The 19,674-nt window shown below is 29.7% G+C and overlaps 1 protein-coding gene across 1 annotated transcript in view; it reads left to right on the top strand.

The window, feature by feature from the left end:
* Nucleotides 1-18,850, top strand: part of LOC142325729 (max dimerization protein 1-like) — a 328,381-nt gene extending 309,531 nt beyond the window's left edge. Inside the window, exons 4-5 of the mRNA XM_075367761.1 lie at nucleotides 14,419-14,555; nucleotides 18,523-18,850. Of these exons, the coding sequence (XP_075223876.1) occupies nucleotides 14,419-14,555 (137 nt within the window). The 3' untranslated portion in view covers nucleotides 18,523-18,850. The remainder of the gene's footprint in view (nucleotides 1-14,418; nucleotides 14,556-18,522) is intronic.
* Nucleotides 18,851-19,674: the final 824 nt, after the last annotated feature.

The raw sequence follows: 19,674 nt of genomic DNA on the forward strand, positions 1-19,674 counted from the left end.
TAAATATATTAATTACTATTGAGTACATTTTTTAATAGTTCGTGACCTTGCGAATCTATTTAAATGTACTTTATAATGTGATTACCGACCGATAGTTGATAATGTTTTCATAGAATATTTAAGAATATAAAAAAAGCTAATTACTGCAACCGGCGTTAAGAGTGGCACTTCTTTTTTTCAGCAATCCGCGTGTACTGTTCGTCTAAAAAACATTTCCAACTTTACTTTCCTGGCATCATAGCTCTAGAGCTGGGCTGCAAGAAGAAAACTATGGTCATTCATGAAATTCGGTATTGATTTTTTGAGGTACCTCGAAAAACAAAAACAGTGGGAGGTGATGTTCGTTTGTACATGTGGTGGCGCGTTTGAAACTTAATAACTTTTAACTGGATGAATCGATTTTGATGAAATTTTGTACAGACACTCACGTGTGTGGTGTGTTTGTAAAATTCTGGGTCAGTATCTCCAGGGGGGGGGTTTCTCAAAATTTTGCTAATATAATCCCACTTTATATTAAGTTCAATAAAGATGCGTGGATGCTTATCTTACCATTTTTTTTTTTTAATTTTGTCTCAAAGTTCCCCTTCCACAAAAATCGAAAAAAGTATTTTTATTTATTGCATATTTTTTAACCGATGTTTCTTAAATGTCTTCCTAAGCATAGTAAAATAGTGTAAGCGATCTAAAAAAAATTACTTTGGAGAAAATATTGGTGGTGGGGGAGCTAATCAAAGTTTGAAAATACCGATTGTTTTAATTTTTCAAAGCTTTTTTTGGTTTATGTAAACCGTTGTTAATATTATTAAAAGTTTAAATAGGAAGTTTTTCTAGTAATAATATCACAATACAATTTCATCATAATTCACCCTCATCAACAAAAAAAATAAATCTTAGGTAACTTATTATTGGTTGTACATTTTTTAGTGAAATTTGTTTTTAGTTTAGTGGAGCTGGAATTGACGTAAAGGCATAACATCAGCACCACCCGCGTCACAGGCACACTTCTCATACACATCAATATTTACATAATACATTCAGACACTATTTACACTCAATATTTACAATTAATAATCTATACAGCTCAGAATTTGCACTATAGCTATGCCGGTCTCAGACAACAGGAACGCGTCCCACGGGAGCCATTGATGACGATAATGCTAGGCACCACCGCCACCCGTCACAAAGGCTTGCGCCCAATGCTGACCTCAACCGACATCTCCGTTGTCCGCCACGCGGTCCTCCTTCAATAGTTTCTGCTGTAGCACCCTTTTAAACCACCGGGCACACGCAATCCATCCCTCACCGGAAGAAAGCATCAACCGCATGACTCCCCCCGGCGAGTTCAAATCGCCACGTGGTAACTCCTGCCTCCTGGGGCACCGCTGCTCCAAAAAAAAAGTTATAATAAAGCAAGAGATCTAAAACAGTTTTACTTAAGATGTAACTAATCTGATTTATTGGAAATACCCAAACATCGGACATCACTACCGACTTTAACATAGTTGATTTTTTTACTAAATTACATTTCCGTAAATAATATTCATTGTCTTTCGACTTCAAAAATAAAATAAATTAAGTTTTCCGTTCTGGTCATTGTAAATTCTAAATGGTGCTTTAAAGGAAGTAATTTCAAGTATACCCAGCCGTTACCTAAAGAAGAATCTACCTTATTAAGAGTAGGCAACTTAGGATAAGGTGCTAGATCAAGAATTATGTTATAGAACGTCAGTACTTTACCCTCTTTCTCAAAGATAGACATTACTACATAATAAAATTGAATATACACACAAATGTAAGGTAATAACATTAATATATCGCTACCGTTATTAAATAGCTACAATCATTGAAAAAAAATACATTATTGTACGATTTGTTTTTAGGGAATTTTTCATGAATAAAAGAAAAAAATAATACTTTGAATATAAGAATAGATAAGCAGGAAGTTACAGATAAAGTAAATAAAGAAATTGCTTCTTTTAGAAGTATTAGCTGTTGGACCTACATTATAAATATTTACATATTTTTCAAAGTAATTTGTAGAACTTGCTCTTCATTGTTATTATAACTTTTTTTTGAATTGAAAAATAAAAACTTAAATTGGTCTCTTTCTTTCATTTGGTAAAAATATAATACGATGGTAATTTAGGATAAGAAATAGTGGTACTAGGGTGTGTCTTATCCACCAGCGTTCGTAGACAATGGAACAAGTTAGAAGACAATGCAAGTCTCATTAACAGCTAATGGAAGGAATCAAGAAACGTCAAAAGATAGCAATTATTATGTAGCAGAAGACATTTGGCTGAAACAGACGCGAATATAATGATCTGAACGATGAATTTGCACAAATATAAAAGCATTTTGGTAATAATAATTACAGTTTTTATTATTATTATTATTATTTTAAACTTAACTTAAAAGATTATTTCTAATACAATTTTATTTCCACTTAAATTTTAACGATTTTTACCTCATTTCCTTTCGAACAGTTTACAAAATATTTAGCTAATATTTACTATGATTGATTGATCATATTTGTGTGAATTCTTGTGGCGTCTTAGATACCAGGATGAGGACTATTTCGACCAAATTTTGAAAAACATTGTTTCGTTTCATCCATTGAATAATTGGGTTGTTCTTGAAAATTAATTTTTTTGCGTAGGTTTTTTTTCACTTGTTACTACTAAAAGTTTGTTTTCTTATTTCTATTGTATTGAAATTAATAAGAATGATTATATTTTGTGTTAGGTCTTTCAGTAACTATTACAATTATTTATTATTTAAATAATCAAAACATTACTGTTAATTAGTGAAGGTTAGCGAACGTAGGTTAAGTTTGGTTAGATTATATTAATAAAATAGATAAATGGTTATATAAATGGTAATATAAATGGTTATATCGGATTATTGGGTTATTTATCCCACCTGGTTATTATTACTATCAATATTTCTTGCTACTTTGAGTTATTTCCAGGTGAAAAACTTGCAAACGTTTGGGGGGGGGAGACTTAACCCACCGGGTTGGTCTAGTGGTTAACGCGTCTTCCCAAATCATCTGATTTGGAAGTCGAGAGTTACAACGTTCAAGTCCTAGTAAAGCCAGTTATTTTTACAAGGATTTGAATACTAGATCGTGGATACCGGTGCTCTTTGGTGGTTGGGTTTCAATTAACCACACATCTCAGGAACGGTCGAACTGAGAATGTACAAGACTACACTTCATTTACACTCATACATATCATTCTCATTCATCCTCTGAAGAATTATCTAAACGGTAGTTACCGGAGGCTAAACAGGAAAAAAGAGAGAGGGGAAGACTTAAAAAGTTTTTCTGATCGAAAGTTGATTTCTACAATTAAAAATTCGTTTCTCCATCGAAATTGATATTAATAATTAAATTTCATGCAAATATGAGCGAATTGGATAAAAAAAGAAGTGGAGGGAATCACAGAAAAGACCCAGAAAAACTTACTTCCACAAAAGAGAATTAAGATAATTTGTAGGTGTTACTGGTAGAAACAGTTGTCATTTTCTAATAAAACCAGTATTTTTAAAAAGTGTATAAAGTTGTGTAATGTTCCTTGATATATTCGGTTTATCATTAATCTAATCTCTGATAAGTTTTGCAGACTTTTATACCTCATATAGAAAATAATAAAAAAATTTCTAGACGATTACAAAAAGAAATCAAAAGTTAGAAAAACTTATAAAAATATAACTTGTATGATGGGATTTACGTTAATTAACTTATTTCCAGAAATGTTTCTAGGAAGTTAATTGAAATGGTTTTTCCGATGAAATAATTTCATTATGTACTAGTTAACAACTTTTCTGAAAGGCCACCTTTCCGCTTTGAGAACCTCCTTCAATTTTTCTAAACTATCGGTTTTTTTTTAAAATCAGTCTTTCTAATACACAAGATAAATACCATATCATACTGTATTGTTGAAATTTGTCGTAGATAAATTTTTCCTTCGATAATAAAGGTAATTTTGTAAAGGAAGACAAGTACATGATCGTGTGTATTTTATTATCGTCGTTGTCATTATTTTATTATTATTATTATTATTACAAAATCTGCTAAGTAATATACCTGTTTTTTTTATAACACATGTGATTCAGTATCTTCATTTTTTTTTTATTTGTGTAATTAAAATTTTTTTTTAATTGTTAAAAACTCGCGTTTTGAGACGTGCGTCATCGTCAGTTGTGAAAAACAACTAATTTTAATAATCTTTAAAATTACTTATGTGGCCTTTTTGATTATACGAGGATCGATCCAGAAATAACGTTCCCAAAGAGCTCCAGCCGCACGGGAAGGTGCGAGGGGAAATCCGGCAACACCGCTGTGCGCGGCTGTTCCTACACTCACGATTCCACCCGGCCGCACTTCGCTGCGCCACTCAGTCTTGGCTCAACAGCCGTCCGAGGTGGAGGTTCCACTTGTTGATCCCGCCAAGTGCGAGATTCGTTCCGTAATTCGCTTTTTGCACGCCAAAGAGACTCCATCCGTGGATATTCATCGTCAGTTGACAGAGATGTACGGCGACAAGTGTATGTCCGTTGAACACGTCCGAAAGTGGTGCAGGGAATTTAGTGCCGGTCGGAAGGAAGTCCATGATGAAGAACGGAGTGGAAGACCGTCAGTTTCAGAGGCGGTTATCGAGATGGTCCAACGCGAAGCGTTTCAAAACAGGAGGATCACCGTCCGTAAACTTGTTGCTCGGAATCCTGGGAGATCTTACGGTACAGTGGAAAGAGCTCTGATTGAAAAATTGGGGTATCACAAGTGTTGTGCTCGACGGGTACCGCGGCTATTGACATCAGAACACAAGGAGAAACGCCTTGACTGTGCTCGCCAGTTTCTTCAAAAGTGTCAGAAGATAAGGAAGGATTGTTGGACTCCATTGTTACGGGAGACGAAACGTGGGTGTTTCATTTCCCTCCCAAGCGAAACAAAAATCCAAACAGTGGCGTCACTCAGGGTCACCAGTCGCAGTTTTTTGGGATCATAAGGGGATACTGCTGATCGATTTCATGGAACCTGAGACAACAATCAACTCGGACAGTTATTGTGCAACACTAAGAAAACTCAGGCGAGCTATCCAGAACAGCCGGCGAGGACGACGGTGTAACGCTGCTTCACGACAACGCCCGACCTCACGTCTCCCGTCAAACCCAGGAACTATTGACACACTTTGGGTTGACTGTCATGCCCCACCCACCTTACAGTCCGAACCTTGCGCCTAGTGATTATCTCTTGATCCCCAAATTAAAGGAACAATTGAGTGGCCAACGCTTCCGAGCGACGATGAAGTTAAAGAAGACGGCGGAGTGGCCGCCGCTTCCTCAACGGATTGGCGGTGGAGTTCTACGACATTGGGATACGGAAATTGGGGCACCGTCTACAAAAATGCGTAGAAAAAGATGACGATTATGTAGAAAAATAGAGCAAAGTTTCTTCTTTCCAACGATGTAAATTTCTATGAGAATAAACAATATTGTCTCTTTGTAAAATTGATGGTAACCTTATTTCTGGATCTACCCTCGTATATCTATTTTGTAGAATGATTTAAAATAATTAATGTATGGAAATTAGTTTTTACTGTGTATTGTGATAATTAAAATCTAATAGGTTTAGGTTACATAATTGTTGAACATTAACTTATTTCTAAATATAACGTTAAATAATAAATATGTCATTATTAAATAATATTAATTCATTTTTTATGAATTAAAAAGAATTTACATTTTCTTTCTGTCATCTTTTTGCTAGTTGTACTAAGAACAGTAATAAACGATACAAAATTAAAAAAAAATATACTTTATTTTCTTGTTTAAAACGAACAGTTACGTCTCTTTACTAGTTGATCTCAGCTCAGTTTCTTAAATGATTTTTTAACGAATAAGTTTGTGCGATTTAGTGTTTATATAGAGTACCTTCTGATCGAAAAGGAGAGAGATTGAAGTCTGGAAGCTATTGCTGTACTCGTAATGAGAGATTAGATGGAAAGGACCGACATAAAGGGTGAAGGATATTGAAAGGTTTAAGTTAAAGGAGCGGAGCCTGTAATACGACTAATAGTAATATTAGTACTAATAATATTGCTTCTAATAATAATGTGTATATATATATATATATATATATATATATACGCTGGCATGCATTACCATCAAACATTAATAGCGAACTCTATACCGAACATACGTGTATATATAGCGAACTTAAAACGTGGATACTGACACAAGCAAGTCGATGTATTCAGTTCACCGAATTATAAAGATTTCGTTCTATACTATTCCCTCTTCCATTTCCTTTCCTATTTCTCTTCCTTTCCCTTTTACTCACTGCTTCTAATACTTCAGTGAGGCTTTGTAATTCTCTGTTGAAAATTATATTTAGTTTATAATACTATGTTTAATGAAGAAAATCCATTTTCTGCCAAAATTAATTGTTTGGAATATATCAATAACCTCTTATAATTCATATAAGTATCTAATTATGAGAGAATCGACAACGTAAACTTGTGATTAAAAAAGAATTATGTGCGCATACAGTAAAAGATTTCTGGCTGTTGTTATTCGTCTGAAATAGCCAGTATTTATTTCATAAAGGTACCTCACAAAATTTGTTCGTACCCGTTCACCTTTTGCTTACGCAAAGTGCATATGTACTTTGGTACATTTGTAACTGGTCAAAGATGATTTTAAATATTGTTTATTGCGTAAAGTAGGTAGTTTACAAATGAACTCTATATAGGAAGCAGATTTCCATGTATTTAGAAAGCGAGTAGTTTTTAAATTTTTGTTTATATCGGTTAATTTTTAGTATGTTGATTTTATACTTAAGTTCATGTCGTTTTCCTATTAATTCATCTTTTGAATTTTGCTGTGTCATTTTTATATTTTTTTTTTTTGCTTAAATTTCCCTGTTTTTAGTGTGCGCTTCCTTTTTTTTATTCTTTTATTACCGTCTTCTGATTTATATGTATATAATTTGAGATTCTTGAACATTTTATGTAATGTGATGGCGGTAAAATTTACTTGTATTGGAATGACGCAGCTCGTTAGCTCGTCCTTTCTTCTGTAGGCAATACATAAAACAGTTCGAGGCCCGACTGAACCAGTTATTTATAATCACCAGGACTTCTCGATACAGTCTGTCACCTTTATTTAGCAGTACAAGATGTACAAAAAAGAATATCGGGATTTGAAAGCTATTTAATATCAAGTATAAATAATAGTAAACTGTATTGATGTCATTCTATGATGTAATATCACATTAGTCGCACAGGTCACTCTTCCAGATTATTCCACTTTAAACCATTTATAAATATCTACAGACATTCGTATTTCATTATTAATATAAATATTAACTATTTTAGTTAAAAGATAAATCTTTTCATTGTATCTAAGTATATTCATCGGTACTTTTTCAAACATAAAAAAGCGATTTAATTCGCAGTATACTGTGACTTTCTCTTGACGAATGTGATAAGGTGTTTTACAGATGAAATTGATTAATACAGCGATTAATTTATGTTCATTATAGGAGTAAATCTCGGTCAATTTTGGTAACATATAATTATTGTTGTTGTCCACGGGGATTAATTGCTTTTGAATATGTAATAAAACAATGGAAATACATCGAACGTTTGAAGGCCTTCTATCTTATGTACTATGAACTGTGATCGGTCTCTATTTGGTCAATTTGAATTGCATATCGCCGAGTACAGTTCAGTTTTCTGCTGGTGTTGGCTACACTGTTTGATGGACAATGTAGCGTGTATTTCAACGTACAGTAGCCGAGGCTAAATAATACTATTGAAACCGTATGTATTTTATGTATACAGAATATGTAATTTATTTAGAACAATGAGTATGCTACGGAAATTGTACGATATGCTTGATGGTTTTGTTCTATCAATACAGACAATGATTTTCATGAACGCAGTTCATCGAAACGTTCAAATAACCGTATCAAATAAACGTGTATACGTATACATTCTACTAAAACCTAACGGCCGTACAATAATAATTACTTCTAATGTTTTTTTATTTTACAATATTTTAACATCATCAGTTTGTTCGATGATAATTGTTTTAAAATACCAGTAATGATTCTGCGGTCGAGTTGTTTTATGAATTACATTTTATTGTTAAATTTTACGTAATACAATTTTTATTTATCTTTTTTTAAGTTTTACTTAATTCCATCCGGCCTTTCGATTGAGTTACTATTTTACGATAATATAATTATTCTAATAATGATATAAACTACGTTTGTTACAAATCTTAAATTTCTAATTTGAGTGTAATTAGTGAGTTTTAAGCATTTTTAACCGATGAGTGAACCCATCCTTTTATTTAATAAGTATTCGTCTTCATCGATATTAGAAATAAAGATGATTGAGCTTGGTATTACAAGTAAAATATCACTGACTTTTATATCATTCATTCTGAAGAGTGTTACTTCGCCCACGCTCTCCTTATTGAGATAATGTCTCTAATTTAATAAACAAAATTTTCGTTATTAAAAAAAAATATTAATTATTAGTAGTAATTACATAAAATATAATACTATCTTGAAAGAATTTATCTCGTTGATAATGAGATTGGGCATTGTATTTGAGAAGTAGTAGTTCGACCTCGTCTGCCATTCGTTTTGGATTTAGATTGATTCAAAAGAATTTAGAGATTGTTGATCAATCTCACATATACTATATATTGTATAATTTGTATACGCTTGAAATTAGGTGTAGGGTACACCTAATATATCTTTATTTTCTTACATACTGCTTTAGGAGAACACCTAGAGTAACATCTGTGGAAATGAAAAAAATTCATTGTAGTGTAGACCTTAGTTTAGGATTAAGAATAAAAGTACGAAAAGTTCGAAACGTAATTTTATAGAATAATGTTAAGGGTCATGGGAATAAATTGTGTAAAAAATAAAAGTGTTCTGAAAGAGTATAGAATAATACAGAGGTGTCGGGTATGGTGAAAGTAAAAAAATTCGTATTTTACAGTGTTATAATAAGGAATGGAGGGAAATACAGGATTCTGTATCTTGTATTCAGGTTACAATTAAAAGTAGACGATCGCTCGGAAGAGACGTCACAGTTAAATGATTTAGAAACTTGTATGCCCAGATGTCTATCGAATTGTTCCGAGCGGCTTGTGGGTAAAGTTAACATTGCCAACCCTCGTTGGAAAATTTTTCATCAAAACTAATTTCGTTATTATACTGCTGATTTGTTTCTGGCAATAAGGTTCTCAAATTTCTAATTGAACCTTAATCGGTCACGTTTTAAAAAAATAAAAGTAATCGTTGTCTCGTCGTGTATTAATGAATTATGGTTTTTCAGTTTGATTGTTATGAGGTTAAACGATCGTTAGGTGCACAAGATGATGTATCTTTGAGTAAACTTATAAAAATATTGTCACTCAAATGGCCGGAATATTATAATTCTAGTTGCTTGTAAGATAGAGAAGTATTTAATCCTTATAACTCAGTCTGAGATAATAGTTCATTCGTTACCAGACTACAATTTTCTAGAAATAGATTAAATTCATTAAAATGAAGATTGTCATACCCTATGACCATTGAATTTATTAAGATAATTTTTTATTAATTTATTATGGTATCTATAAATTACCATAAAAAAAAAACAACTTTTGTTTAAAACATTCCTATTTTTGACCCCCGCACTTCCAGCATCATTAAACTGTTTTATAATTCTGCACACAGAAGAACGACTTGGGGAGTATTTCTATCGGGGAGTCGTAGAACATACAAAGCTACTGTCTGATCAACATTTCGGTGACATTCCCCGTAAAGCAAAATTACCCCAGGTTTTTTTTAATTGTAAATCGTTCCATAATTTCCAATAATTTTAATTTTTAACATAATTTCCACAAACCAAATAATTTAATTTTTATTAATAGTTGTCGAGTAACAAAGTAATAAAAAAATTAGTTGAAGACACTGATAATACGTTCACTTAGATAAATGTCATTTGCAACTTGAACTTCACTTTTAGGCTTTTTTTTTAAAATGTTCGCTGGTGTTTACATGCTTAACTTCTTTTCTTCTTCTTCTTCTTCTTCTTCATTATTATTAGCATCGATTGTCTATTATTTAAAATTGAATTATTTTAAATTAATTTAATATTTAACATCAGCTGGATGTAACTCGTCAGCTGGGCCAGACTTATGAAACTAAAAACACCAATTTATATCCCTACAGCATTTTTGAAGAGAAATAAATAAAAAACTATCAATTTTATAAAAAAAAAAGTCTGAAAGAAATTTAATTTTTTTGCAAAGAATTTGATTCTGCAATAAAAAATATATAGGTTCCTATTTTAAAAAAAGTAAGTACACCTTGAAATGACCTTTATTTGTCCTTATCAACGACAAAATATATATCTCCTTGAGCGCGTGTACTCGAACGTCTGTACGAACATGTTATAACTATAAAGAAAGAAATTAAAAATAGTACAAATTTTCGCCAAAGAACGGCAAAAAAGACTTGCATCATAGCCCGCTATTTCTGCTCATTGTTTTCTCTCATAAAACCGAATGACCCTCCACTCTCTTTTTTCCATGATCTTGAATACTTAGCACTTTCTGCACGATCGTAGTGTTATTTTTATTATTCTTAACAGTAAAAGTTTTTAAATTTAAGCTGACAGCCGCCTAACGTGTTAATATTTCCGCCTATCGTAAAAATATTTCCAAAAACTAACGATTACTACCTATTTAATGCTTATCATTTTTCCTTAATGTTTATTGCACTCCCACAGATTTCTACTTCATCAGAACGAGTAAAAATATTTATGTTATAATACAAAGCATATCTTGAAAAATTAAACTACAGAGAGGTATGTTTACCATTTCGGTTATCAATATACATTTTTTTAAAAATATTTTCAGCTTGTTCTCGATTAAATATTCATTTTGATCGTTACATTAATAACAGCCGCTTTATTATGAAATGAAATCTCATTAGTCTTACTTTTTTTAAAATTAAAATTAGCTCTTTAAATGACAACGATCTTATTAAAATATTAAAAGTGTTTGCAGATTTTTTTTTATAAAAGTCCTCATGCAAAATCCATCTGAAGTACGAATAGTACTTGTGATGTACTATGTGTACGAATATCACATAACGAAGTACGAGTAGTATATAGGGGTGCCTACCCCTATATACTGCTCAAAAAAAATTAAGAATTACTGACAAAAATCAGTGAAATTAAATATCCAGAAATGGTTGTGATTGATAACAATAAGCTTCTCACATATTACAGATAGTGTAAGGCTGGAAATATTTTTCAGTTAGGTTCTTCGTTGTACTGTTTCTTTTTTAAATGCAGACATTGTTATTTTGTTCATCGCTTACCAACCGGTAATATATTGAAAGTTATTATTCTTAGAAAAAGTGATTGGTGCATTTTTAATACGCTTTACTCTCGGTAGTATAGTTACTTTTTACTTTTTTTTTACATATATTAATAAAATAATAACTACATTTTTTTTAAAAACAAATATTATTATTGTAACATGAAAAAAGATATGCATAAGTGTATAGAATTTTCTAAAAAAAAAAAATCGTTAACTCTCAGTTCTAAAGTAGTTGTAATCGTGTAGTTTTAAAAAGAATCGTAATCATTTAATTGTTAAAAAGGATTACTTATTAAAATATTTATTACATTGTTAGTATTATTAGGCGCAATTCATTTATTTTCTTTTTATCGGACCATTATTCTTACTTTGATATTTTATAACATTAACTAACGTTTTAATTTCATTTGTTGTAAGTACTAATCTTTAATTAGATAATAAAAAGAAGACGCTTTTATTACTTAGTAAAGCGTGTAGTTTACAGTTATAACCAAATTCTTATCGCTTTCCATTTAATTTATTTTGGCTTCGTTTCGATGGACGACTCGGGATCGATTACTTACTTATTAGCGAATTGATTAACGATATGATGTAATAAGCCGGTAATAGCAATTATAGTATTACAGTATTACAATTGTTTTAAAGTCTGTTTTGTTACTATGAAGACGGGTGGCGTGATGCTATGACATCACATTATGCTTATCGTTGTTAGCGCTAGGTTGCAGCACAACTCGACGATTGTATTTCTACTGCCTCCATTAGTTTCCCGTTGAGGTAGGTCGTTAAGTTGGCGCTTAACCAACGTTTTTCTTTTATTCAAAAGTTTCATAGCCATTGCCTTTTTTGATAATTTAGTAATCATCATGCAATCTATTCATTTTAACGTAAATTTTAGATTGTATTCTTACTTGTCGCCTAATTGCAATCTGCGTAGAAAAATAAAATAATAATGTTATTTAAAAGATTATACAATTTAACTGTTAAAAGGTTAGAATAAAACATTTTTCAATAAAATGTTCGGATTTTGTTCATTATTATTTGACCTCAAACAAAACAAATCATCGAAAATCAAATATAATTTTGTTAATCTCAGTATCTTATAACCGATTAGGCCTATCGGCCGTAAAAAATGATTAATTAATTGTATTATCCGGTATATCATGGCAACTTACGTAATAAACTGTAGTTATATGCGTTTATGTGTTTGAGTGTGAAACTTATTAACGGTAATAAGTTGAGAGGAGTATTATAATTTATTACAAATCAAATTCGTTTGTTATTTCATTTCATAATGAAAATGTTTCTTTAAAATTACCTACTAGTTGTTATTAAACTTTACATAAATTTGTTGAACAATAAAAAAAAAAAAAAAAGATTAAATGTAGTTCTTACCTGCTAATAATTAAAATATCATTTTAGTAAACATTAATTATCACATGTAATCTAGTATAGTTTATTAATATAAAGTTTCATCATTAAAACAAAAGTAAAGCTTGTTATATTTGATGATTTATTTGTCTGGAATGGATAACAGACAAGACCTAAAAGTTCAGGTTAAAGTAGAATGCAAAATTTTCTACTTATAGGAAAAAGTGATCAATAGTTCTATCACTGAATATTTCATTGAAATTCTATCGTTTTGATACTGTTACTACTCACATCCTTTTACTTGAATCCTTTTGGAAAATAATAATTACAAAGAAATTGTAATTTATTTATTTAAATTATTTTGAGAAGGTTTCTTTTAAATGATATAAATAAAGCAGGGAGGAATTCTTGACTATTTCTTCAGCTTAAATATGATAGATATGTCATCCTTACTTTGAAATTATGCTGAATGAAAACATATTCTTTTTGGGAGTATTTTCCTATTTTTAAAATTAGGAAAAATTAATTATTAAATTTATCTGCAAATTATATGTTGTTTTTATAAAGTTTTTTTGTAAAATTAAACAGGTTATAATTTTATATATCGATGTTGAATTACTTATAAAAAATTGACTTTACAACATCCCCAAAATAGCTTTCTTGACTAACTAAATCTTGTAGTTACTCGTATTTAACCAACAAAATCTTAGAGTTTCTTCAGAAACACATCTAAAGGTTTTTCAGGATAAGAAATTTTGTCTGCCAGATCTTGATTTGATTCCAGTAAATGTGATTCATATTGACCAATTTTTAATTTTTTATTTCTAAAAAATAATAATATTCACTTCTACCAAAGCCAAAACAGTCACCATAACTGTGTATACTTTGTCTTAAGAGAAAGAACCATACGATAGTTGTGTTGGTCTTTTTAATAAATTATTTAACCAGCAAAAGAATCTTATCAATTTGTTTTAAGCTAAAAGTTTTCCTGACAAAAAAAATTGCACTTTTAATAAATTTTTAAATAATACTAAAAAAGCACTTGAATTTTACATATCTTTTTTCACTGCTGCTCTTAAAAAACAAACTCATCAATTAATTAACATCCTTTAAATTCTTTTTTTATTTTTCATCAACTTTGTTTATTTATTATTAACATATAATTTTATTACTATTGTTTTAATTAATACATTTTTTCTTTGTATTATTTTGGACTATAACCACATCTTTTTTTATTCATTAATTTTTAACTTTGTGATTATGGTTTTTCAAAGTTCCTTTTTATACATACATCATGATTATACATCTTTAACTACATTCTAATCTGGATGAAGTATTTATTTAATTATTTATCTCTTTAATCAATAAAGTTAGATAATACTATTTTTATTTCTATTTGACCAAGTAAGTGTGCGCATTTTTGTTATCAATTCCTTTTTTTTGTAGTTCGATTGGTTACCTTAGACCTCAAGACTTCAGGTTAGGCAGTAATCTGGAATCTCTCCTTTTATTATTCTATCTCAAACACCTCACTAAATAATCAATCTTTCCGTTCACAGCATTTAATTTGGGTCAAACAATTACTATCCCAACTAAAACAGTAGAATTATGATTTTAAGTAATTAATGTATTTTCTTCTTGTTTCAGATGAAATTGATGTAATCGGTTACGCAAGCAATCAGAGTGATACCGATGATCACAGCAGTGTGCAGTCGGCCTCCAGCGACAGCGGAGTCGCTATGTCGACCAGCCGCCTCACCCTTCATGAGATGGATGTCATCTAGGCTAGTAAATATTCTACATGATGTTTTTTACTTAATTGATAAAAAATACAAACTTGTATTGTACATAGAATATGAATAGAGTGTAAGTAGGATAACAATATTATTAGATAATGATATTAAGTGAAGATCACAAATTTTGTATTTTGTTTAGTTTTTTAATAGGTGTCTCATTTTAGTAGTTCATTTAATAGGTTTTTCTTTCAGTTTCATAGCAGAAGAGAATACCTGTTTGATTATTACCATTCTATTTATCGTTGGTCATACTCCTGAATTAGAATTAAAATTTTGTAATAATGCTGGTACGTGAATATAAATACTTCTTGATACATTATTTGTGTTTTCTTACTTGTGATTATTTTATTAACATTTTAGTGAAATGATGATCACTTTCAGTAGTATCTTGTTATTTAACTTAACATATAAGTTCACAATTTAAGTAAAACTAATTTAAATGTTTAAATTTATTAATATTTTACCCATTTCATTTCAATAGGATCTCTTTACAAAACTTTTCCTTATCTTTACATCCTGTTGCTTTTTTGCATTTTTTCTACTTTAAAGTGTTCCTTTTATTTAAATTGTAATACAACATTCTTTATGGTTTTTATGTTTGAATGAAAATTTTTTTAGCCTGTTCAAAAAAACATTAAAAAATGGTGGCTGTATTGTATTCATTATTCTAAGTGGGATTTGGGGTTCCAGATTTGCATAAAAGTTGCCTACCATTAGGTTTCATTATGCACAATGGCCAGGAAAACCTGAAATAATATACAGCCGTGATGCCTCCCTTGCATTCAGACCAAGAACACACTGCCGCTACACTTCTTTGTTCCTTGGACCGAGCAGGAGATCCAACCCAAACCTACAAAACCTAAATCAGGAAAGAAATATCAACGGTAATAAGGAATGGATGATCTACCTTCGGAGGAACTACACATGAGATAAATGTAATCACTCAAAGGTCAATTTAAATGCCCTTCTTCCATACTAGCACTAACCATTCAAATCTAGGACATTTTATCCATGATATCTCTATTGTGACATTTAACATTATTGTCTGGCAGTTTTGTTTTTATTGACTTAAATGCATGCTATAATAACAAACTTTGATTTTCACCAGAAAAAAAGCTGTCAGAGGAGACAGAGATTTTTTTACAGGAACACTACTTGTCTAACCCAATATCGTATAAACCACCTGATCCACTGGTGGAAGGGATGCTGGTAATTTTGTGGATTTATTTGTATAGGCAAACTGTGCTTGTTGAATGAAATCCATCAATATTAAAAATAAACTTCTAAAATTTAGAAACAATTATAATTATTGAGCTGAAATTTAATTGTATTTGTTTGTCAGTTTTAGGTACTAAACATGATGTCATATTGTTCTTTCGTATGTAAATTTTACATATTTCACCAATTTTTTTTTTTTTTATTTTTTCATCAATACTTTAGAACATTATTATGTTTTCTTGAGACCAAAATATTTTCCTGTTAATGCAGCAAGAAGCACTTCAAAACATGTAATTTGAATTATACTTCTTACTAATTTCATCCTCATTTATTACGTACAATAAAAACCAAGAATAACATTATTGATTTTGATGATTTTTCTTAGTAAAAACATGTTTTGTTGGATAAAAATATAGGTATCAATACTTAAAAATGGATTGAATTTATAGCAATTAATTATACACTAAATAAATAGATAGGTAGATAAAAATATTACTTTTACTTTAAACATTTGAATATTGAAATCACTGTTATGTAATTATATTGAAACAGAAAAATAACCAAATGATGAAAATCTAAAATACAAGTTATTGTAAAATGAAGTGATTCTCTTTTGCAATATATTTTAATGGTGGTTTGATTTCAAAAATTTACTAGTGTAATTGTTTAACTCTAGTCAGAGTTGCATATTTTTACTTTTCTGGCATCATAACTCTAGAGCAGTGCCTTTTCACTGCATTAACCAATTTTGATGAAATTTGGCAGAGAGACTCGTCTATATGGGATGATTTGCTTGTAAAAAATGTTTTGGGTCAATATCTCGACTGGATGGGATAGATAGTTTATATACTTTACATTAAGTTCAGCAGTACGTGCGTACATGCTTATCTTACCATTTAAAAAAGAACTGCTGCCAAATTTTCTACTTTCCCTAAAAATTAAAAAAAGCTATAATTATTTACTGCTGGTTTATTAACCAAATTATTTTACAACTTCCTAAGCATATTAGTAAGCAAGTGGCAAAAAACAAAAAAAAACTATACTTTAGGATCAATATTGTGGGTGGAAGAGCTGATCAAAGTTTAAAAATATCAATTTTTTGAATTCTTTAAAAATTTTTTAGTTTACACTTTTAATAATAATATTACATTAAAGTTTCTTCATAATTCATTCCCAACCCCAAAAAAGAAATTTTAGGTAACTTTTTATTTGTTGTACATTTATCCATGGAATTTTTTTTTAGTTTATTCCATTTAATATAATACACATAAAGAAATTTAAAAAAAATCTTTTTCGGTGATTTTTTTGGTGGGGAAGCAGAAAAAATTACAATTAAACTTTTTTCATGTATGTAATTATTCCTCTGTATAAAAATAAATAACCAATACCAGGAAAATAAAATAACTTTGTTTTCACCTATTTTTATTAAGGGTTTTACCTTTTTTATTCAAAACATAATTTTTTATTTATGTAATCAGACATTTCATTGTGAAGAAAAAAATTATTTCTTAATTTTTTGTTAATTTTTTTTCTTAAATTTTTTCCTTAAGTTTGTTTTACAATTTATTCACCAAAAGACCTGCTCTAATTTATAGTTTTCATTGTATTTATGGATATATTTTAGAAAGTAATTCAAAAGGATCATGAAGGAAGTTAAAGAGTAATAATTAAAATATTTTATAACTTCACTAGTTTTTTTTAATTCCACTATTATAAAAATCAGCTCGTATATTTCTACTCATTGACCTCTACTCATTTGACCATTATTACATCCAAAATGACAGCCATCTAAAGATACTTTTAGTTTAAGAAAAGTAGTATAACTTAGCTGTCTGGTTACCATTAATCCGAAGGTATTGATTCGGTGTCAGGATATTTTAAATGAAAATCCAGATTTTTCATATTTACTCAACAGTAAATTAAAGACTAGATTTTAAAACTTATCAATTAGATTCATGTGTTTACATACAAGTGTAATGTGTGGAAGCCACAGTAGCTAATTGCAGTTACTGTTTCTTCATTCGTCCAGACTACATCCATTATTGTCTATTATTGATTAATAGGTTATACTTTTAATTGAAAATGACAGGAGGAGAAGGTTCTTCAGTCATAATCGAGTTATTTGTAGTAATTTCAATTGAAACCTTGTTTGTTGAATATGTTTGATTCATTCATTATCTCATCACCATACTCTCATTTCTGTATGTAAATTTCTTCAGGTGTTGTTAAACTTAAAAACCAGATTACACTTGAAATTTACATTTAACTGGATATATTTTTTTTCCATATTAAACATTCAAGAAAAGAAGTAATAATGATTTTAAAGACATGAAAGTTACCTAAAAATGAACTAACGTAACAGTAAGCTTTGGCTTTGGATTGACTCTGTGACTTCATTTTTGTTTGTAGAAGTTTGTCTACACCAATATTATGTTATCAGACATCTGTATGAAACTTTTTGTATGGCCCTTTCGTTTAGAAATGACAAAATTTGTCACAGTTCCATTGAACTACTGGTATTGTAATTTTTATGGAATTTCTCCTCTGGCTACTAAAATTTTAGTTCTTGTTTTTGGAGTATAGAACTGAAAACAAATTCTATTAATTCTACTCATTATACCTGATAAAATCTGTATCTTTGGTTATAATTAGTGAATTCATTTTACACAATTAATCAAAATACTTTATAAAATAAATTTTTTTAAATTATTTACAATAATTTCCTGTGTGATTTTAGGTATCTGTGAGGAGGATTCGTTTATGCTATATGTCTGGAGATCTGGCCCCACGCTGCTACACGTTGCTGGAGATGAATAAACCAGCAAGCGCCAGTATAGAACAGTACCCACCAAGTACCCTGCTCTAGTCAGCTTCCCCCATCTTCCCTTCCACTCATTGCTGCTCTGGTTAAAACAAATCATCTAATGACAATGACATGTACCCCCTGTACATTTCCTATCCTTTGCCCTCTCACAAAACCTCTCCATAACTAATAAATCCATTCCTTAAATTCCTTATCCTTTTTCCAGCATACTACTCAATTGTTTCATTTTATTGTTCCAACCAGAAAATATTTTATGTTAGATTATTTTATATATATTTCTTAATTATATAATAAATCTAATTGTATTAGTTATTTTTATTTATTAGTATGATAATAAAATAATGTTTTAATATGTTTATTAATAAGAAATATTAATATTTTACCATTCCTTTCATATAAACCATAAATAGTTTTCATTTTGCAGTTTTTTTTATGTTACACCTAATGATTGTAATTTTTTTGTTTAAATATTTTTTTATTATTTTTTTTTTCTTTTAATTAATTGCATAACTTTTGTTATAAGATGCTTAACTTTTTTTCATTTAAATGTTTAAATTTATTTTGATTAGTTAAAAAGTAATGAAATTGTACTCATCCATGGATTAATTGTTGATTTGCCAACTGTACAATCCATACATTTTAGAATACTGGTTACTTATTGTTTCATTTTCTATTTGTTTATAATTCCAGGCAGTGTTAATTAATTACATCAATATAAAATTACACAAAATAAATTATTCTATTTATATTTAAAATGAAAAAACTATTCTTTGCAGATAAAAAGATTTATGATGTCCAGTATTTATAGTAAATAATCTATTATATTTTTGAAGGTTAATTGTCATGTTTAGAAAAACCAATCGGTAACATCCAATGTGTTATAAATAAATTACTTATATTTTTTACATTTAATTTTTTGATGGGCATTGTTGAATGTTGTTAAAAAATTTCACAGATTTTATTGAAATTTGTTTAATATCAGTTAAATATATTAATTACTCCAATATTTTTCATCAAATAAAAAACCACGTAAGTTTTAAATCATTTGATGGATAAAATTTAGTT

The sequence above is a fragment of the Lycorma delicatula genome, chromosome 5, assembly GCF_047948215.1.
Source record: "Lycorma delicatula isolate Av1 chromosome 5, ASM4794821v1, whole genome shotgun sequence".
Lineage (NCBI taxonomy): Eukaryota > Metazoa > Arthropoda > Insecta > Hemiptera > Fulgoridae > Lycorma > Lycorma delicatula.